At 34.6% G+C, this 21,991-nt stretch overlaps 3 protein-coding genes across 9 annotated transcripts; all 3 read right to left on the bottom strand.

Moving 5' to 3' along the window:
* Window positions 1–1,508: 1,508 nt before the first annotated feature.
* LOC111371569 lies at window positions 1,509–8,307 on the bottom strand. 2 transcript variants are annotated; one of them, XM_022993627.1, is made up of 10 exons: window positions 7,876–8,307; window positions 5,442–6,320; window positions 5,115–5,247; window positions 4,534–4,982; window positions 4,138–4,218; window positions 3,945–4,043; window positions 3,121–3,273; window positions 2,901–2,987; window positions 2,746–2,817; window positions 1,509–2,210 (listed from the first exon to the last, which is right to left on the bottom strand). In XM_022993627.1, the coding sequence occupies exons 2-10, from the start codon at window positions 6,081–6,083 to the stop codon at window positions 1,890–1,892; spliced, it is 2,037 nt and encodes a 678-aa protein (XP_022849395.1). In that variant the 5' UTR covers window positions 6,084–6,320; window positions 7,876–8,307; the 3' UTR covers window positions 1,509–1,889. The 2 variants fall into 2 exon arrangements, with proteins under 2 accessions (XP_022849395.1, XP_022849396.1); XM_022993628.1 differs by lacking the exon at window positions 7,876–8,307 and adding an exon at window positions 7,646–7,794.
* A 1,329-nt stretch (window positions 8,308–9,636) lies between these two features.
* Window positions 9,637–13,117, bottom strand: LOC111371567. Of its 2 annotated transcripts, none has more exons than XM_022993626.1 (3): window positions 12,924–13,117; window positions 12,215–12,585; window positions 9,637–10,065 (listed from the first exon to the last, which is right to left on the bottom strand). In XM_022993626.1, exons 2-3 carry the CDS (start codon window positions 12,392–12,394, stop codon window positions 9,892–9,894), a joined length of 354 nt encoding a protein of 117 aa, XP_022849394.1. In that variant the 5' UTR covers window positions 12,395–12,585; window positions 12,924–13,117; the 3' UTR covers window positions 9,637–9,891. The 2 variants fall into 2 exon arrangements, with proteins under 2 accessions (XP_022849394.1, XP_022849393.1); XM_022993625.1 differs by having other exon boundaries at window positions 12,215–12,481; window positions 12,924–13,116.
* Window positions 13,118–15,582: 2,465 nt separating this feature from the next.
* LOC111371566 (serine carboxypeptidase-like 26) lies at window positions 15,583–21,687 on the bottom strand. Of its 5 annotated transcripts, XM_022993624.1 has the most exons (12): window positions 21,572–21,685; window positions 21,307–21,472; window positions 21,105–21,212; window positions 20,577–20,634; window positions 19,104–19,141; window positions 18,706–18,798; window positions 18,520–18,608; window positions 18,110–18,391; window positions 17,418–17,578; window positions 17,203–17,298; window positions 16,707–16,812; window positions 15,583–15,970 (listed from the first exon to the last, which is right to left on the bottom strand). In XM_022993624.1, exons 1-12 carry the CDS (start codon window positions 21,650–21,652, stop codon window positions 15,824–15,826), a joined length of 1,425 nt encoding a protein of 474 aa, XP_022849392.1. In that variant the 5' UTR covers window positions 21,653–21,685; the 3' UTR covers window positions 15,583–15,823. The 5 variants fall into 5 exon arrangements, with proteins under 5 accessions (XP_022849392.1, XP_022849389.1, XP_022849391.1 ...); XM_022993621.1 differs by having other exon boundaries at window positions 21,307–21,687; XM_022993623.1 differs by lacking the exons at window positions 20,577–20,634; window positions 21,105–21,212; window positions 21,307–21,472; window positions 21,572–21,685 and adding exons at window positions 19,670–19,777; window positions 19,872–20,037; window positions 20,137–20,248 and having other exon boundaries at window positions 19,104–19,199.
* Window positions 21,688–21,991: the final 304 nt, after the last annotated feature.

Genomic DNA, 21,991 nt, shown 5'->3' with positions numbered 1-21,991 from the left:
AACCAGTTTGTTCAAAGATGTGACAAGTGCCAGCGCTTCTCAAACATTCAAAGGCACCCTTCTTAAAGCCTCTCCGTGGTCACCAACCTGTGGCCGTTCGTCAAGTGGGACATAGAATTTATCGGTCCACTCCCAAAAGGAAGAGGAAGCGCCACTTTTGCCATTGACTACTTCACCAAGTGGGTTGAAGCTGAACCTCTAGCAAAAATCACTGAAGCGAACACCACAAAGTTCATTTGAAAAAATATCATTTGCAGGTTCGACATTCCCCACTCTTTAGTGTCTGACAACGGAAGGTAGTTCGACAACAAAAAGATGCGAGACTTATGTGACGAACTCTGCATAAGGAAGGACTTCTCAACATCCCACCACCCCCAAGCAAATGGGCAGGTCGAGGCAGTAAACAAAACTATCAAGCATACCCTGAAAAGAAAGTTTGACGCCTTGAAAGGGGCGTGGGTCGATGAACTCCCCCATCTCCTATGGGCCATTCGAACAACCAGCCAAACTGCAATAGGTGAGACACCCTTCTCCATGACCTATGGATCCGAAGCCATGAGTCTTATCAAGGTGGGTATTCCCTCTTATCGTCGGATACATTTCAATGAGATCACCAACGACGAAGCTCGAGTGCATGAACTTCACCTCTTTGAAGAAAGGATGGATTTCTCTCAAATAAAATTGGCAAAGTATCAAAGAAAGATGACCTGTTATTACAACTCTAAGGTCAGAAATCAAACTCTTTATCTGGGGGATCTCGTCCTTAGAAGGGTCTTCCAATCATCGAAGCCAATTGGGTCTGGAGTGCTTGGACCGAACTGGGAAGGTCCTTTTCACATCTGCGAAGAGTCTCGACCCGGCACTTATGAAATAGAAGACATGGCATGGAAGGTATTGCCTCATCAGTGGAATATTGAACACTTGAGGAAGTACTATCAATAATATGTCCTGATCCGATCTATATTTTGTCTGTTATTGTAACATTCCTATCTTATAAGTGTTGAACTGCCTTGGTAAAAAGATAATGTAAGTTATAATACATCAGTTCTCTATTATGTTATACGGGTTAATCAATTGGTACCTCAGTTTTCCAATATTTTACGTGGATCAGATCTGTCATCGACTAGTTGGTAAACAATGTTTAAGATTTACTTAAGTCCGTAACTCATCAAGATACACAGTTAAGCATAAAAGTAAGAAACAAAAACACTTAAGTCCGCTGTTATTTCTAATTTATTAATGATTTTTAAAAAAAAATCAGTTATAACGTGTGGGCACTTGCATGGTATACTTTATGATTATTTTCATTTCTTCTGTATGTCTATTGTGTAAGTCTTATTTCTGATTCATTCACTAATTAAGGCCTCAAAATAGGGAGAATTATTTTATCTTTTGTACAATAATACCATATGGTACCAAAAATACTATGGATTTCGTATGGTATATTGCATTAGTTTTAAACCAAAACACGTCGAACTTGAATGATTTAGACAATACAATGCACAATATTTCAAAATTTTTCTCCTTTAATACTCCAACTAGTAGTTTGTGAATCTACATAACTTAAGTGCTTGTTTGGTAGTACTCTTAAATGCTTATAAGTTGTGGGTTCAACAAATTCCCGAATATGGGGTTGGTTGACGAATGAGACACCTACAGGGTACGGTTGGGCCCACCGACCATTTTACACCCCTAGTCATGCCACATGTAATTCACTTCATGACCAACTTCCTGAGCAAAAATTCAATCCCAAGCAGAATTTGGGCAAAATACTGTACACACTATTACAGTAATGCAGGAGTCAAAAGATTGGTTTCACAATAGACCAGACGCTACGCACTTGGCGTGTATACCTTTTTGGTCCGTAAACATACTAATTTCCTGTGTGCTCACCATTGCTTCTTTCCCTTTTTCTTTCTCTTGTTGCCTACGCTGCTACTATTGCCACCCCCGGTTTTGGGAACATTTCGGTTAGGTGGGCTCTCAGATGTACTAGTACTACCAGAAAAATTTTCAAACATGCCAGATTGCATAGCATTTTGGAACCACTCGAAGAATTCCTCCTCTGTCATCGCCTCTTCCATATTATGTGTCGGAATCCCACCTCTGCTTTGTCCCGAACTTGATCCCTTCCCATTGCTATTCTTTGACATAACACTTGTGTTTACATGAAAACTAGGCTTGTGAGTGTTGACTGGGCATCTCATCCCCTGCAACCACCACCAAGGAGCACATATAAGTAGCATTTTTTGCTTGAAGTGTGTGTACATACATGTATATATAAACATGTACCGAATTAAAGTCTCTTAATCGGGACTTTTACTTCCGTAAAAGCTTAGCCCAGCATGCTTCTCTTTGGGTGTATTAAAGTCTTTTTTTTTCTTTTTTAAAAGCCGAACAGGAACGGGGTCCATCTCTTTGGTTACTGCTGGGCATACCATTAACGTTGTTTCATGCCTACTACATTTTACCTTCACATCTAACCTGTACTCTTGATTAGTGACAACTTTTATCTTCTGTTTCTTTTGTTATATCAGGAAGTTACTAACAATTTTCCATCTTTCAACTCTCGATTCAATGTGGAAAATGCTATTTCTATCAAAATTAGACTGCCAATACCTTCACCAAATTTTACACACTTCAAACAAGTGGTCTACATTCAATATTTCTATACTACTCAATTATAGTGACAGCAAAAAATGCAACAAGTCATTATCTTTATACAGTCAAGCGAGAAAACCGTACCTGACATATATACCATTCAGTTGCATCGTAAATTTTGCCATCAGCACAGACATATGCAGCAGGAGGTTCTACCTGCACATATAATAAGGAGTTAGAAGCAAATAAACCAAGAAGCTGAAAAATTGAACCTTTATGGCTCTTCTTCTGGTACATACCTTCTGCAGTATTCCGAAGAAGAGAGGCTGTAAGGACTGTTCGACCCATCCGTCCCCATCTTTAGCTTGATGAAAATCTTTACAATCCTTGGGAACAGAAAATACAGAAATCAAAATGCATGTAAAAATATATCTTTGGCAATGACCCCGATGAAGTTTCTTTAAATGCCTTTTCCCATGGAAAACTAAATCCACAAATCTAAATTAGAGAATGGAAAACCTGGCACCATCTTGCTCTAGATTTTGGTTTCTTGGTGTGAACCCAGACATGAAAGTAGCCACACTTCCTGCACGCAATTCTTCTCAACTCCCCAAGCGGGTCCTCCCCTTCTGCTTCTGGGCGTGCAAAGCTAGAGGTAGTGAAGCCCCGCCCCTGGAAAAGCAACATGAGAAAGCATGAGGCAATTGAAAAGAATGATAAGTCTGCAACTAATTAAAGTAAAACTAACAATATATAAGTTCATAGATGCTGGAGACAAGGGCAAGCATGCTAAGTCAGCTATAGAAGGATTCTTTCCACGCTGCATAGAAACCTCATTTTCTTTTCTATTTGTGTGGTTGTGAACATTGAAATAAAAAATAATTAAAAAATGGTTCAATCAACAGAAACTAAATCCATAACTACTATTGCTGCTGAAGGTGTAGATTGAAACCAGAAACTCTAATTGTGAAATCTCAATTAAAATGTGGCCAAGTAAGACTGGGAACAGAAAATATGATGTTTGGTACAACGGAATCGCTATGTTTGGCATAATGGAATGACCATTCAATGCTTTTATTCTCTGAATTATTTTATCAACAGCATATCTTGACAGGGATAAAAGATTGTCAGCTGGTGATGACGAAAAGAAGGGCATTAAAAGTCTCGTATCTAAGTAATAACAGCATGGAACATTGAAGTCAATATGCAAAACTACAGTTTTTTTTAAATGATTAGGTTTATGTATCATTAACCACCAGATGCATGCAAGGCACTGGGTGCCGTAAGGGTTCCTGGGAATTTAAAAGTCATTTCAGGAAAGTGGAATAGGTTATAGCTCAAACCTCTTGAGAACCATTCTGGATATTTCGGAAAAAATTCAGCAGCTCTTCCCTCTTCAATTCATCATCATATTCTTTTCGCTTGGCGGAATCCAGCAAAACCTTGGAAAACAAGATGTAAGATGTATTCAGGCACAACAATTCAGTTAATAGAAACAATCTAACGAAAGAGAACAAAATTAAGAAAAAGAGATACCTCATAAGCATTTTGAAGTTTCTTGAAAGCTTCTGCAGCCTTCTCGTTTCCCATATTTTTATCTGGATGGACAAGCATTGCCTAATAACCACAAACAAATGTGCAATTAAAAAGCCAAAAGAAAAGAAAGACTCTTGATTCTTTTGATTTCTTTCTTTTTTCTGAAGAATTTCCATTAGACTTGAGTTATTGCAACAGAACGAGATCCATACTTGTAGATCATGTTTTGCGAACTGTAATGGACGATATCAAATAAGAAAAAGAAGTTAAAATCTTGTTTAGAGAACACTCTAGCCTTGTCTTACCAAACATGGTGGTAGAGCACTCAACTGGACCACACTGTAAATTTCTCAGGTAAATTACCCGATAATAAAAGTGAAATATTAAGACATTCACCTTTTTCCTGTATTCCCGCTTGATTATGGAGAGGTCTACGTTCTGAAACCGGAACAAGCCCAATGCAGCATAATGATCTTTACAGTTCAACAACCTAACAACTTCATCTTCAGATGTCACTTCAGAATCAGATCCACTAGTTGAAGGTATTCCAGGATTACGATCATCTGGTACATCTGTACCAGTTCCACTGGATGAAGCATGCATCGACTCATGGGAAAAAAAGGATGGTTCACCTTGCATTCCAGCTGCTTGTTCTTCATGAATGTTGGGCCTTCTTTGTTCTAAAGTATTCCTTAGGACGTATAGAAGAATATCACTTGAAATAAATGATAAATTCAGGCCAATAAGCACGCCAAGCCATCCAACATATGTCCATGCACAATACATTGAATACACGGTCATAATAGACAATGCAATGCGATCATGGCTCAGTATGAATGCCAATCCTGCAGTTCCATAAACCACCAATATCAGTGCCAATAGTAATTAAACATCATGCCAAGTGATTTTATGTATAGGAGATAAGGGTACGAATCTAGATGGTGAAAATTGCCAAGTATTCTGAGATAAATGTTCACCTGCTGCGAAAGTCATAATAAGTCCACTTGTCCAAAAGCTTCCATATAACCACAAGAAAGTCGCTCCAGAGAAGAAAATAAACACACTTGCAAGGGCAAAACCAGTGAACAATCCAATTACAGCAGTGATTACCTGAACAGTCCATAAAAAGCAAATAAGAAACATACTTGATAGATAATTCACAATTAAACCTTCAATTAGCAGCTATTCCCAACATAATAGAAAATTGAAGCAGAAAACTAGGCAACTTCTAGTCCACATCTTTTCTGAGGTTTTTCCTTCCAAAAAGATATAAGTATAGGTCATTTTTAAAGATTACCGCTTACCAGTATTATGAGAAACTTCGTCATTCCGACCATTGCAACTGTTGAGAGGACACCAAACCAAATGATAGAGAAAACTGATGTTGTCCCCATGCGGAGCAAGGATTCCATGCCTCTGATAAAACAGTCCAACCAAGCCATCAACAGAAGAAGCATTGTATTACCAAAATACATAATCAATCTGAAGACAATTGGTTGCACAAGCTCAATCATCCTTCGACCATAATCATGTGCCCTTAGTACTTCAGTTTTGAGAGTGACAAACATTGGTTTGTACCTCTCTGCCCATTCAATAGATGCCTTTGATACGGCAAAAGCACATGTCCTCATCCACTTAAAAAGCTCAGTATCCAGAAACTCTGCATTACCCATTCTGTTTTCTGCATGCAATTCATTCTGTGAATCAACAAAACTATTCAAATTCTGAGGGCTGCGATTACTCTCAGGAGCAATTTCATTTTTGTCTCTCACATCAGAAACTTCAACTGTAGGCATACAAGTCTTGCCTTCTTCAGGTGCCGGCTTTTCATTCTGTGCTGCATCAATGCTTCTGTTTTCCCTTCTAAAAGATTTCTTAAATTTTTTCTTACTTCTCTTCTCGTCTGGTACGTGACTTGTATCAATCCTGCTCTTTGTTTGAGGCATGACTGTGTGGTTACTATTTGGAAGTGCCTCTCCTAGTGTATCCTTCTCATTGACTCTTCCTTCTGTATTTTTCACTGCAGGTCCAGTATCTGAAATTCCTTTCTTACCTTCGGATGATCAACAATCCAACCCATTCTTTTGTTGGTTCCCTTTCTAACCATTAAGCTTATTGCTTTCAGTTAACATAGAAGTAGGTGTAAAAGTGAATTCATTGCTAAAGCATTATCAGATAGACACCTGTTCCCATAAACGCATGGACAAGTCAATTCAATGCATGGCACTAAAGTATACATGATGACCAAAATGGAAATGAATCTTATCGTCAAAATGTGATCTACTTTGAAAATTCGGACACGCATTATATAGTTTTGCAAGAAAAAGAAAAATCAGCCAAATCAAATTGGCCAACCAGGAGCTATAGTCTCAAGGTTTCACACCCCTAAACAGTACGAATAGCGTTTCAAGACACTTCAAAGAGAATGGTTAGGTTCTTTAGGGGTGGTACTCCTCAGTCCTCAACACTGGCCTAACACTTGGATGCAACTGCAAGGTTGGTGACGAATACCTAAAACAAGGATCGAAGAATTGCAGTCTTTATCTATTCAACCGAAAAACTTTACATAACCATTTAATTGATTTCTTAATCACCTTACACTTGCTGAAGTTTTTGTAAAAGCACTCAAGAACTCAAAGATCACAATTTAAGAGGAACTTAGTCAGCATTATGTTATGGAAACTGTGATAAAATCTTTCCGACATATACTTTACGTCGATATCTAACTTAGCCTCTGTTTGAGCCCCATTTTTTTGGGGGAAATATGTTTTGCAATAGTGAATTTTTATTTTTTTTTTTGAGAATGTGTGGTTAAAAATTAGGGAAAGACTTTGGGTTTGGGAGAACGTGCGGTTGAAAATGAGTTTTTGGAAAAAAGAGTTTTAGAAAAAAGGAGGCTCGAACAGGGCTTAAGATAGCAGAAATTATGGGCATACTAAATTGTAGTTATACATTTGAATTTAGTAAGACGAAAAAATAAAAAGTGAGGCAGAGAACTTGCTTCTTTAGCTGCAAGTCGTGCCTAATTTGGAAAGAAAATAAACAGTTGCATGCCTTTAAACAAAAAATGCATTTTCGCACCAAGAAATTTAATAAAATTATATAGAAAATCTACAAAATTACCAGATGAACTGCTTCAGAGGTAAAACATCTTGAAGCAAAACTTAAGTTGCATATTTCGTATAGAAAAACATAGTAACATCAATCAGTACAATTGTGCATTTCAATATATGTGTGTTTATCTATGCATCAAGAGATGTATAAAATCATACAGAAAATCAACAAAATTATCCATACCCAAACCCAAGCTGGTAAAACAATAACTGTGTATCTGTGCATTTCTATCAATATGTGTATTTATGCATCAAGCAATACACAAAATTAGATAGAAAATTAACAAAATTATACATACATTTGAAACAAAAAAATGCAGAAAATAACCAAATGAACTGCCTCACTAATAAAATATTTTGATGCAAAATTTTAGCCGCATATAGAACAATTATACCTTGTTGCCAAAGCCCTAAAAACCTAATTTTTGGGTACTTCACAAGACTAATAAAAAGCCTAAATATTTCACCAATTTTCAGAAAATTGATAAAAATAAAGAAATCCGTTTGCCGACATCAAAACATTGGATGCCACAGATACATAATTACAAGTGTTTAGAGAGAGAATAACAATAATATCGTAAAAAAAGAAAATAATAATAATAATAAACAGAAAAAAGAAGCTTACCATCAAAAAGTGAAGAGGTGTAATCACAATTTTGGTCACTGTGTCAATAAAATGAGTTTTTTTTTTTTTTTGGAACAGAAACTAATTTTCAGATGAAAACTGAAACGAAAAGCAGCCCACAAAGCAGTAGTCAATGAATGCTCTCTCTCCCTCTCTCTAGCTTGGTTTCAGTGGGCCCATGCGAGCAAGAACAGTCAGCATAGTGAGTCGAGGCAGCCACAATATTGTTCGAAGTTCGAACCGACCCCATGTTCGTGCGTAACCGTTGTCGAGTTTTTGTGAAGTGAATATCTGCTTTTCGTTCCCTCAACTTTTGTTTAATAGCACTTTAATCCCACTTAGTAGTAACTGTGTACATTTAGTACTGCACACTAAATATGATTGGACGGTTCGACTAGCAAAATCTAGTGTTGTTCGATTTTCATACGTAGTATTTACAACTCTTCTATACGTTCTAACGTAGCATTTACAACTCTTCTTTTAAAGACATGTAATAATTTATTGCCAAACGTGCTCAAAGGAACAAGATCTTTGCAAATTGAGTAGTTAAGATTTCAAAATTTGTTACTTATTAAGCAGTGCTTATAAGTTGAGAATCATATGACATGTCTGAATAGCTAATGAGTAATAAATTGTGAATCTTACGAAATGTAATTATAAATAATATTTTTGAACAATTTAAATGGGTACTTTCTTAGTAGACTATGTATGAGCTCATACCCATAAGATCAATGATCAACACATCACTATATCCCTAAACACAATGAACTAAACAAGTAATCTTAGATAAGGCCATGAATCTATAATGTCTTTTATATCCGTCGAAATATTATCCATTAATGTGTTAGATGAATTGTCAAAAATACTGTCCGACACATTTCGAGTTTCCTATTATCCGCGGACGATTTTTTTTATTAATCAAAAATAGAGATTGCTCCCATTTTGATCTTACCATTTCTTGTATTTTTTCAAATATTTTGTTCAAGACTCACTTTCCGCATAATCTTCATAATGTGCCAAGTATTTATCGCCAAATTCCTGACAAACACTAGTTAAAATCGAGAACTTTAATTCGAGAGGAACCCATTGGTGAATTGGAAAGCTTAGAAGGGGATATTGGAATTCGATTTTTATTCCCATTTTGGCTTCGATTTTCAGGTGGTATGGAGTTGCCCGTGGCGATAAAAATGGGATGTTAGCGGTGGGATGGCAGATGAAATCAGTTGGACTTTGTGTTTCATTTTCTTTTTGTTTCATATTCTATGTTATTGCATTGACATATTTTTTGTCTTCTTGACGTGAAGCAAGGGTATAATAGTCATTTTAAAACAAAGTTTAACTTTTTAACTTTCAATTAACAATTTATTTTTAGTGATGGTTAAAAAACCAGCCCAAAAGGATTGGCCGAAAAGAGAAAAAAATAATAATAAAAATAATTTTATTTTTAGACAATTCAATCGTTAAAATCCCATTTTGAATTTGTATTTTATTCTCTAATAATAGCATAACTCGAAATTTTGAAAATGTATAATAATAATAAATGAAAAAAAAAATTAAACAAGACAACAAACAGAAGAAGGGTGGGGCGCCCCGAACCTGCCCATTGCCATCCCTAACGATTTTCATCCCTATGGATCTCTACTAACATTGTCAAGTAGGTTGAAGACCCGCGACCTCTCTTTTGAAGATTGGAAATCATTATCCACGCTACTACAAATAATATTGTCCCAAAATTTGTTTATACAAATAAAATTTGCTGAATAATTTGAATACAAGCTCAGTGAGAGTCAGTTTAAATTATCAAGTATCTGCAATTTTTCATTTACAAGACTAAGAGCATCCAATTGATTTCTAAACCAGTAAGTGCATGTTCGGTACAAAGTTTAAAGTACGACTAGAGAATTAATAAACAAGATTTTAGCTCATTTCTCTTCCTTAACACTGTCCAATATTAACTCATTTATCCCTAAAAACATGTCATAATGAGCTAGTATAATAAATAAGGATTTGTGTACCTCATTTCTTCGCCTTTGCGAACCTAAGGCAACGATACTTCTCGCCGCTTACTGTTATTTCAAGAGCTCCATCTTGATTATCTTGATTTGACGCGGTTCCCATAAGCACACTTTTCTCTTTCTCGAGATTCTCTCTTTCAATCTTTAGCCGTGTTTCTTGCCTAGCAATCTCACCCTAGAGTACAACAATGTCACACTCAGATATCATATCAAAACTAAAAATTTGTAACAAATAGATAACATCAACCTACACGTCGAAAACAAGGACTCAGAACAATTCCAATCATCATCTTTTTGACAAATAATAGCCATTGAAAATAAAACACACAAAAAGAGCTAATTATAATTTGTCTACTGATTTTCATCAGAAGCAAAACACCTTTATGAGGAAGGCGTTTATGTATTTCTTCAACAGCCTTCCACAACCATGTGACCATGGGTAAGCCCAAATGTGGGAAGATAAATTAGGTGGTTTAATACATAGAAATAGGTATTAAAGCGTGTTTGACTAAGCTTAACTGTTACTATTAAGTAACTATTTTCAAAACATGTTTAGCCAAACATGCTCTTAGTTCCGAGTTCTGCCAGTAGCACCAAATGGAGCTATAAAAAGAAAGTGAAGAAATTCGCTAACCAAAAGACATGGATTGCAAACAGAAACTGAAGAATTATGGTTCGGGAAGTCCAATGCAGGAAAGATATATTTGGTAACATGAATCATTAAACATGGCAATGTTACTTTCGGACCTACCCAAATGAGTTATTGAAAGCAAAAAGAAGAAATCCCCAAGCATACTTGGAGGCGAAAGGCCAATCTACCTTCCATATTGTACAATCAAACGAAGTCAACTAAATCTTAAAAAAGCTGCTACATTCAGAACTCAAGATACAAGTTCAAGGTCTAGGTATAACACAAGTTTCATTTTGCACCACAGAGGATAATCTCTTATTCCGTTATTCTCCAGTGCGAAGAAATTGTATCCTCATAATGTAATGCTCAGGTCTAGAAAATTGTTAGAACAGCGTCAAAAAGCATGCTGATGGTCAAATTTATGTAGACAAGTTTGATGAGTCTATAAATGATGCGTGTAGAGATGTGCAAAATATTATCAAGTTTTCCAGTTTCAGTGTATCATGGCTCTTCCACCTGCTCCAATATGCATTTAAGATTTTCCTTAATACTTCCCCCTTTCCCACCCAAATGTACCATGAAAAGCGAAGGTTCTACCCACAATTATGGAAGATACCCATAATGATCTATGCAAGTCTATATTGTCATTGCATGTCTAGTATGCACCGGTGGACAATCGAAAATACAACGAACAAGACTTTAACCTTTTTTCTTCCTCAATAATGTCCAATACTATCCAATCCTCTCGAACATACCATCACTCTGTTACATTTTCTATCCATCCCAGTATGCCCAAGAAACGAATACCAAGCCTTTAAATATAAGGTGGTGACTATGCATTTATTTTCTTAACGTGGTTCTCTGCACCTTCTTCAAAACAAAACACAACATTATAGCAGGTCTAGAACAAATAGATATCCCACTTAAGCAGACTTTGAAACTGAATAAAAATTTTGTCAATCGTGGCTGTCTATTAATAATAAACATATCAAACCAGTTACATGAAGAATGGTACCTACGCTAATGATCTAGAAAAAGAAAGGTGCACAACAAATTCTCAGGACGAAGGACGAACTAGTTGAAAAAAGTAAATTGAAAACTACTAGCAGCATCCCCACGGTCAGATGCCCAAAAACTTTTCCATGTAAAAATATCTCAACCAACTCTTCAACTAAACACTTAATTTGCTATACTTACACTCTCTTTTGCAAAAGATGGATTTGCAAAGCGTCATAGAGGTGGATTATAAGGATGTTACTTATTATATCATAGCATCAGGCAATGACTTACAACCAGCAATCAGAAAATCTTCTGTGAATATATTATATTACATAGTCAAATTATATATAAATATTAACAGCTTATCTCCTCTTTTAAAGATAATAAAAATATTTATACGTTAGTGATACTTTGATATTTTTCATACTTCGTTTGTTTTAATTGTGTAACTAGTATAACATTTTTCCCCATTATGGTTATTTGTATCATTGGGTAAGCATGGGGATCGGGTTTGGTTTCTTGTTCCAGTTCTGATACTATAAATTGGATCATTTTCTTTGTAATTCTTACAGGGAAAATTTATATAAGTTTTCAAATTCCTTTCATCGTTCTATCTCAACTACTTCAGTTCACAGTTCTTAACATCCTCAAAACTCGTATTTCAATTTCATTAATACACCTGTAACTTGGGTACCTCACGACGAGAGAGTTCAGCCTTCCAGGCTGCTTCGCGCTCAGCAACTTCACGCTCACGCTCCTCAATGTAACTCTGCATCTCCCTCTCCTTCATAATTCTGTCCTGTATGTCAGCATCCAGGGCCTCCTTCAGCTCCTGCACAAAATTATCTACAACCATCTTTATTCTCAGCGACATCAATCCGTTTCCTCCACAAATCAATAATGAATTTCTTGAAGCCGTAAAATCACTCGCTCACTCCTCCTCCTCCACAAATGATGCTACCTGCAGCCCAATAACTTCACTTAAATCATGTTTGGTCAAGCTTAGAAAAGCAAAAAAATGGTTTCTTTTTTGTTTTCTATAAAAAAAGCAAGACCAAACATGATCTTAGTTTTTAATAGTATTAGAATTATTTTTGAAGTGGGCTGTCAAAAAAAACAATCAAATCATGAAAAAGGTTTCCAGATTGGTAATCATAATAACCCAGAAAATAATGCAACAAAAAAGACAAAAAATTCCGGAAATTATAAAGAAGTGACTAAAAATTTGAATCAGAGTTTATGCAATTTTTTAGGCAGGTTAATATTCTTTCCAATCCTTGCTTCTTAAAGTCAAAATTAAACAATAATATCTCACTTTCAACAGGAAAAATATAAGCAGATTAATTTTGCAATCAAATTTTTACGCAAACAGTCCCCTATAATATAATAAAGAAAGAGCATACCAGCACGAGATTAATTGGTAAATCAAAGAAGGTAATTGTAGCTGCCCACAGAAGGACATGGTTCTTGCAAAATGGTAATTGGGGACCAAAATTGAGGAATATTGGAGGAGGTGAGGGGACGTGGGATGGAGTGGGGAAGTGCAATCCGCAAAGTCCACAAACCCAAGAGCGAACGCAACCACGGGCATATTCTTTTCTTTTGTGGATGTCATTTACATATTTTTAGCGACCCAAAAATTATTCAAATTAGCTTAACGAGTTCACTTATAAGTAAATTTACGTATTTTTTAATTTATATCAAAGTTTGACATTCAAAAGTTAATTATTTTAGCAATAAAATATAAAATTATTATCTAAACTCTGTTTCCCATTTTTCCTCCATTTTTAGAAGAAAAAGAATCGTTATTGAGCCCCACCTGACATGACATGACATGACAAGTTTGACTTGCTTCTCACAATTTGTCTAGAGAGGTGAGCCCAACGATTGAAAATGCCATTCTTATTTTTGGAAAAATGTCCCTCAAACAAGCACTAAATAAGTATATCTTTTGAGTTTTAACTCAAATATGTGAAAAAAAAAATGTAAAAAGGAATTATATGAAGATGGTAAGCTTTTTATTACTAATTAGAGTTGAACATGCAATACACGTTGTTCTGAAACACTTTATAATTGTTATAAAAGTAATATTTGATACCAATTTGTTGTAATGATTTGACAAGTCTCAAAAGAATTAAAGAAAATAAAATTTAGGATAAAAGTTTAAGATAGTAAAATTTTATTCTCAAAACTAAACTTTTATAATTCAAATTTTTTTTTTTTATGGTGAAAAACTACAAATGAGCAACATTTTAATACTACATTTGGTACATAAAAATTAACTGACAATACTTGAATTTAAATATCAATTAAAATTTCTAAATTGCATGAATAAAAATAAATCCATCTATAAAATTTAGCAACCTTTTTAAACTACATTTGGTACGTAAAAATTAATTGCTAATAACATAATACATGAATTTAAACACCCATTAAAACTTCTAAATACATGATAGAAAAAATTCATCCACTAACTTTAGATTTATATAGATCAAAATTCATCAAGTTAAGATTCATTAAATCTAGATTAATGAAAATGTTAATTAATTGAAAATTAATAACACGAAATTCATATATTACAAGAATTTTGTAGTATTTATTATATATTAAAAATGAAAAGCAAGGTATTATTAATATAATTGAATTATAGTATGATTAAAATCGTTCAAAAAAAATGATTCTCACTTGAAGTGACATAATATTTAATATATCATAGATATATATTGAAAAACGAAAAGTAAGGTATTATTGAAATAATTGAATTCTAGTAAGATTAAAATCGTCCAAAAAATGATTTTCACTTGAAGTGATTAATATATTATAAATATTGATTATAGATGTATCAACTCATTTTACATTGAACATAATATTTCTAAAGGTTTTGAGTTCCAAGGACCAATAATTTCAAAGATGAAAACTTTCGTTGTCCCAAATTTATTGTTTTCTTGATTAACTTTAAATGTATTTTGACACTTTTGACCCATCACATCTTAAAAAGTAGGAAGACAATATGTTGTAATAGCCCACAATGTCAAAAAATACAAAACAAAAGCAAAACAAAAATTTCCAATATCCGTTCTCTCTTCAAAAAAATCAGCTACAATTACAAAATCTACATCTTCAGATTCATCAACAATCAAACAAAAGTTTTAAGTATTACAATACTTTTGAAGAACTGGCAAATCTGCACACAACTTCAATGTCTTGATCAGAATATTATTCGTTAACGTATTAGTCGAATTCTGATTCTTATCTTCTTAAGTATCAAGATTCCATCCTCCAAGGTCAATATGATGAAATGATAACGAACCTATATATACTTGATTTATGTAGGATAAATAGAATCCTTTACAAAGTAAATAATGCTCCATCACAACACAACACAACACATTATTCTCACACTTTTGACCCAATTTCAAGAAGGATTACTAGCATATCATCACTTTGCTAGTGTTGATCATAGCAATGTGCGGCCCGAAGCTCATCTCCTGCTCTTAGCCGAATTCTCTGTCATTTTCTGTAATATTAAGTGTTTTAAGATGTTGTAATAAATGTTCTAGTTGAAAGAAATTCCACCTCCTCTCATCCCTTAGCTCTTTGATGAACTCTTCGAGAGTAATGGTATAGGCGTAGGCTCATGACTCTTGAAAGTGAATATCGCTCGCAAGGGCCGCCCTGATAGTGGAACCCTTCAACGGAAAATTTCGTATGCTAGCTCCAATGATAGTAGAAAGGGCAATTATATTCTGCAACTTAAACACTCAACTAATTGTTGTACAACACTATCTTTTAATATCCAATTCTCATGTCGAACATGCATCAAAAGTACTAATTTAACAAAAATAAGGTACAGTCCCAGAGAAGAAAATCTAGAGATGTTGACAAACTCTTATAGGAAGCAGCAACGAAGAATTTTCTTCAATGATTGAAAGTTAATGGAGTAAAGCCGCGTGGATTTAAAAGGCCCAGGGATCATAAACTCCTCTTCATGGAGAAGCAGCAATGACGGTATGTAGTGAATAAAAATCGGTTAACTCGGTGTCAGCAGGTGCAACAAGACAATAGATGCAAACATTATCCGAAATATATTGGTCAAATCTTATTTCTTACAACCGAAAAACTTCTACATATAGATAATAAAAGTTCAAAAAATCATTCTTTACAATGTTTCAAGAACCTTTATTTTTTATTATTTAGAAGCCAAATTTGAAAATAGAAAAGAAACAATTTCTATTATTTTGTTCTTTGAATTTTTTACACCAGTTAAAAATCATTCACCGGACAAGTACGGTTGATGAGAGCTTCATCTATGAGTACGGAGATTGTCACCGGACAAGAAGGAACGGATTAAGGTGAGGGCCTCGTTGGGCTTGTTCAGAGGTACAAGATGACCGGCCCCTCTAACTGTTACAAAAGTCAAGCCCTCGTATTCCACTATCCTCCCTGCTACCTGCATTTTACAAAACAGAATAACATAAATTCTTAGGACTTCTTGTATTTGTTAGTAGAGAAAATCTCGTTCATTGTACATTAGCAAAATATTGAGGTACAATTTTTGGACTGAAGAAAAAGGGCAAAACATGCTAGTTTCTTGGAACCTTGCATGCTAGAGTTAGAATCTACTGCAAAACCCGTTGGAAGACGTTAAAACTCTGGGGCATGGTTGGTACGCAAACAATGTGATTCCTACTACTACTTTTTTTTTTCCTCTCTCTCTCTCCCTTTAATAGTGATCGATTCTTCCAATCCTCCTAACCAAACACGTCTCTTAAGGTATTTTGACAAAACCAGTAAAGCAACCATTGCTACAGACATAATTTCCAATTTCACATTGTTCTACAAGAAAACATGTTTGATGACAAGAAAACGTCAATGAAAACGGGTCATAAGCGACCACAGGCAACGTCACAAATTGAGTTCTGCAACTATGAATTGGCAATAATACTTACACATGTCTCAAGTACCCGGCCACTTGTATTTTTCATTTTTCATAACATTTTCCTCTTTATTCTCTAAATACTTGAACACATAGAACCAAGCTTCTTGTCAAGTCTGGCTAAGTTTTAGGGAAAAATTATTGCAATATAGACTCAAGTAGAGACTATATTGAAGATAAACAGCATAAAATAGTTTTTGAAAAAACAAAAAATTGTGTTCTAACCGAGTCACAGTTTATCAAGACAAACCTGATGGTTGTGGAACCAAGAAGTCCACGGAGTCTTGAGGGGCAGTTTTAGAGCTTCAACACAGTATCTTGAACCTATGACCGGCACTCGGCCATCTGCATCTCCACTGTTACAAAAACACCAAATAGTCCATGAACGTGTTGATACCATTACAATTAATTGCTATATTTTACGAAAAAATGAATGAAATAAGAGTAATATTTCTTTATAAGATCAACCTTTCCCATTCATAAGGATCTAGATGCCTTGGATTTTGGAAAATGTAGCAATGAACTGAACGGACCAAATTTATTGACAATAAGATTTTAGTTTACCCAAAGATAGGCTTAGTTTGTCGTCGTTGGATTTGCACAAACTATATACTTGTTTACCCGATTTCTATAATGTTTCAAGAAGTTATGTTAACCAAAAAAGATGCTTTAAATGAACACAAAAATGCAAATGAATTAAGAAGTAAAAACTACTGATAGTAATAGTAATAGAGGAAAACAGGTACCTGTAAATCCAAATCCTCATTCCACCTCTGATAAGCTTTTTGTATATAGGAAAGATGGAAAATACAGTATAATTATAAGCCCTAAATATAGAATCACTGCAGTGAACAATTTAAAATGGAAAGGTTATCGAGAATAACAGTCAACGAAAGATAATATGTCAAGTAGAAGTGAATAATCTATTGATGAACGAAAAAGTGCCAGAAAGCTAACTTACCTGCAGACTGTCCATTTTACGCTAGCGCCCTCTCCCACGGAGTTCACATTGAGGGCAACTTGAACATCCTTCCTGTTGAAATATGCTTCAGCATATGTAGAATAGCAGGGTTCATACCCTCCCGGGATCCGTTTCATCCTCCTGAACCCATAATTTTGTGCCTGATAATATATCAGCCTTCAAAAAGTGCTTCTAGCTAGCTTGTAACGCGACATATGATTAACATAAAGGCTATGTTTGGTATGCAATACTAGATAACATTTTAACTTATTTTTCTTCCTCAATACTGTCGAATACTATTCAATCTAACCTATGATGCACCAACACGGACACGTGTCCGACACGATACGTGTCAAATATGTCGACTCGTGATTTTTCAAAAAAGTACTGGTATGACACATCGTCGACACGTTTATTAAATTCTTTAAATTCTTCATTTATATGGTTTAAATTTAATTTTATACTTATTATTGATTTTTCTTGTTGAAATTTTTTAAATATGAGTGCTTATTTATTATTTACTAATAACATAATGGTTATCGTAAAAAGGAAAAATGATTATTGTAGAGTGTCCGAAAAATGTATGTATTGACAAGTGTCGGACACGGACACGTTACTCTAATTAGAGTGTCCGTGCCACAGAAAATCTAACTTATCAAACATGCCAAAAAATGCCTAGTTTCAAGAATCACCTGAGCATTTGAAAATTCAGTCCCACCAGTAATACCATAAGCAGAAGATGATGTCTTGTTGAGAACACACGATGGGACATAGATATTGTAAATGTCGATCTCGTTGTATCTATTGAAGACTGGAGACATGGCGATGTTACATTTGCTTGACCAGTTCTCGAGATGGAAGTTACAATCTCGTCTAGCTTTATTGTACTCTTGATCTGAAATTATAGTGTGGCTCCACGCATACTCAAGAAGTCCTTTATAATCATAATAGTCATTTGTTTCCGGATTTCCTACCTGAAAATCATCAAATACTTTAGTACCAAGTATTTACTACTTCCAACAAATCATGCTCAAATTTCCTGGCGTAATCACACAATTTGTAAAATGTAACTGAAAAGACCAAGGATGAAAGTCAAACGTACTATGAAACCTTTTAGATTAATGAATGGATATGTCTTTCTTCTCTTATTCCTGTCGTATACAAGTTCTGCCAGTTGAGGAACATAATGGCCTGCAAATAACACAATAAATGTAGCCTCAGGTAAGAGACATAGTCGATCAATATTGATTTGTGCCAGAAACAAAGTTCAGGATAATGTTCATCTAACCTGCATAACTCTCCCCCGATATGAAAAATTCATGACTTTTGAATTGTGGGAATTTTTTCAGCCAATTCACCAAAAAGTTGTAGGCATCCTCAGCTGAAGGGAGACTCAAAATGCATATATAACACAACATATATCCCAATGACAATTCAAGATATTATGTCAACATGTTTGGCTAAGCTTAAAACGTTTGCTTATAAGTAAATAGTAATTCTTAAAATAAGTATTTTTTTGAATCAAAATTGAAAATAAGTCAATTATTCAGTTACGAGTTACTTTGAAAGAAGTAAATTTTTTAACTTAAAAGCAAGAAAAATGATCAAAAAACTGATACTACTTTTTTTGAGCTTAGCCAAACATGCTCACACAATTTTTATCGACTTTCATTGACAATGAATTACCTACAAATCCATCGTCTAATTTTGTGTAATCAGAAGATGTATTGGAATATGAGAACCCAACTCCAATAGGAGATTCCAGAAAAAGCAAATTGGCTTCTGCAAGAAAAATAAATCCTTGAATACCAGTCTAATTACAATCAGTTAAGACCTCAATATTCAGTTTCGTTTCTTGCTCTGCTTATAATCCTTTTCTTTCTCTTTTACTTATTTCTACTCATTTTACTGTTACCTAAAAGTCTAGAAAATTAGAACAAATTACTCCTCGACAGTATTAAATAAGAAAAAGAAACTACTATAATAGGAGATTTTACAAAAAGCAAGTTGGCTTCTGCCAGATATTTAATCCTTGAATACCAGTCTAATTACAGTCAGTTAAGACCTCTAATTGATCAGTTTCTTTTCTTTCTCTACGCTTAATCTTTTTCTTTCCCTTTTACTTATTTCTTCTCATTTTGCCGTTAACTAAATGTCTAAAAAATTAGAATAAATTACTCGACAGTATTAAATAAGAAAAAGAAACTACTATAACGTTCATAATATGAAAACTTTCGAGTCCTGCACGAGACCTTTAATCCATGAGTGGTTATTGAAGTCAAGACCAGTTCCCTTCTTGCTAACTACAAGAGGACCCAACTCCACAGCTGCCCCATATCCAATTGATGAACAACCAGGCCCTTCAAAAATATCACACACACAAATCAAAAACTACTGATAAATAATCCAATTAATAATAATAAATTATATTTGCCTAAGAAAATAATTAATTACCTCCATTAAGCCATAATAGAAGAGGCTTTTTGGTAGGCTCGAACTGAGCTTCAAAAAACCAGTAGAAAAGGGCCCTCCCATGAGCTTCATTTACAGTGATGTGCCCTGAAAACTGAGATACTGGTGGATTTGATGGTTGCCCAGGTAGCTTAATTACTCTGTGTTCCTGGGAACCGGGATTTTCTGCATTAATGCATGCAATAAATGCAACAAGAAAACCAGTTAAAAAATATAAGAATTCATTTGGGTTTGTTCCTGCAAGTACCATGTTTAGTTTATTGCGTTTACTGTGGAGAGAAGTATAGAGTGAGAGAGATGATGGAGAGTTTGACCGATATTTAGGCATACATACAAGAATCCAAGCTGTCAATGGGTTACGTTCAAAGGAAAGATTGGCAGTGCAAGTGGAATTTGGACTGTTGTTCAATTTGCTGTTGCTCAATTACACGTCATTTTACATTAAAATGTCACATAATTTTAAGCAAAGTGATAGTGAGAAAATAGTTGGATATGCTAATTTATAAAAGTAATGTTTTTAACCCAACTGAAATTACAGCCCCAATTTATGTGACATTAATGTGTTATTAAATAATAGATAAAATTAAATAAATCATTTAATTTCACCTTTCATTCAACCTATCATCTAACGCCACTAGAGTTAAATTATTTAATTTCACCTTTCATTCAACCTATCATCTAACGTATGTATTGGAATATGAGAACCCAACTCCAATAGGAGATTCCAGAAAAAGCAAATTGGCTTCTGCAAGAAAAATAAATCCTTGAATACCAGTCTAATTACAATCAGTTAAGACCTCAATATTCAGTTTCGTTTCTTGCTCTGCTTATAATCCTTTTCTTTCTCTTTTACTTATTTCTACTCATTTTACTGTTACCTAAAAGTCTAGAAAATTAGAACAAATTACTCCTCGACAGTATTAAATAAGAAAAAGAAACTACTATAATAGGAGATTTTACAAAAAGCAAGTTGGCTTCTGCCAGATATTTAATCCTTGAATACCAGTCTAATTACAGTCAGTTAAGACCTCTAATTGATCAGTTTCTTTTCTTTCTCTACGCTTAATCTTTTTCTTTCCCTTTTACTTATTTCTTCTCATTTTGCCGTTAACTAAATGTCTAAAAAATTAGAATAAATTACTCGACAGTATTAAATAAGAAAAAGAAACTACTATAACGTTCATAATATGAAAACTTTCGAGTCCTGCACGAGACCTTTAATCCATGAGTGGTTATTGAAGTCAAGACCAGTTCCCTTCTTGCTAACTACAAGAGGACCCAACTCCACAGCTGCCCCATATCCAATTGATGAACAACCAGGCCCTTCAAAAATATCACACACACAAATCAAAAACTACTGATAAATAATCCAATTAATAATAATAAATTATATTTGCCTAAGAAAATAATTAATTACCTCCATTAAGCCATAATAGAAGAGGCTTTTTGGTAGGCTCGAACTGAGCTTCAAAAAACCAGTAGAAAAGGGCCCTCCCATGAGCTTCATTTACAGTGATGTGCCCTGAAAACTGAGATACTGGTGGATTTGATGGTTGCCCAGGTAGCTTAATTACTCTGTGTTCCTGGGAACCGGGATTTTCTGCATTAATGCATGCAATAAATGCAACAAGAAAACCAGTTAAAAAATATAAGAATTCATTTGGGTTTGTTCCTGCAAGTACCATGTTTAGTTTATTGCGTTTACTGTGGAGAGAAGTATAGAGTGAGAGAGATGATGGAGAGTTTGACCGATATTTAGGCATACATACAAGAATCCAAGCTGTCAATGGGTTACGTTCAAAGGAAAGATTGGCAGTGCAAGTGGAATTTGGACTGTTGTTCAATTTGCTGTTGCTCAATTACACGTCATTTTACATTAAAATGTCACATAATTTTAAGCAAAGTGATAGTGAGAAAATAGTTGGATATGCTAATTTATAAAAGTAATGTTTTTAACCCAACTGAAATTACAGCCCCAATTTATGTGACATTAATGTGTTATTAAATAATAGATAAAATTAAATAAATCATTTAATTTCACCTTTCATTCAACCTATCATCTAACGCCACTAGAGTTAAATTATTTAATTTCACCTTTCATT

This window comes from Olea europaea, chromosome 22 (genome assembly GCF_002742605.1).
Source record: "Olea europaea var. sylvestris chromosome 22, O_europaea_v1, whole genome shotgun sequence".
NCBI lineage: Eukaryota > Viridiplantae > Streptophyta > Magnoliopsida > Lamiales > Oleaceae > Olea > Olea europaea.
Note: the sequence above shows the minus strand (reverse complement) of the source record. Positions and strands in the feature narration are given on the sequence as shown.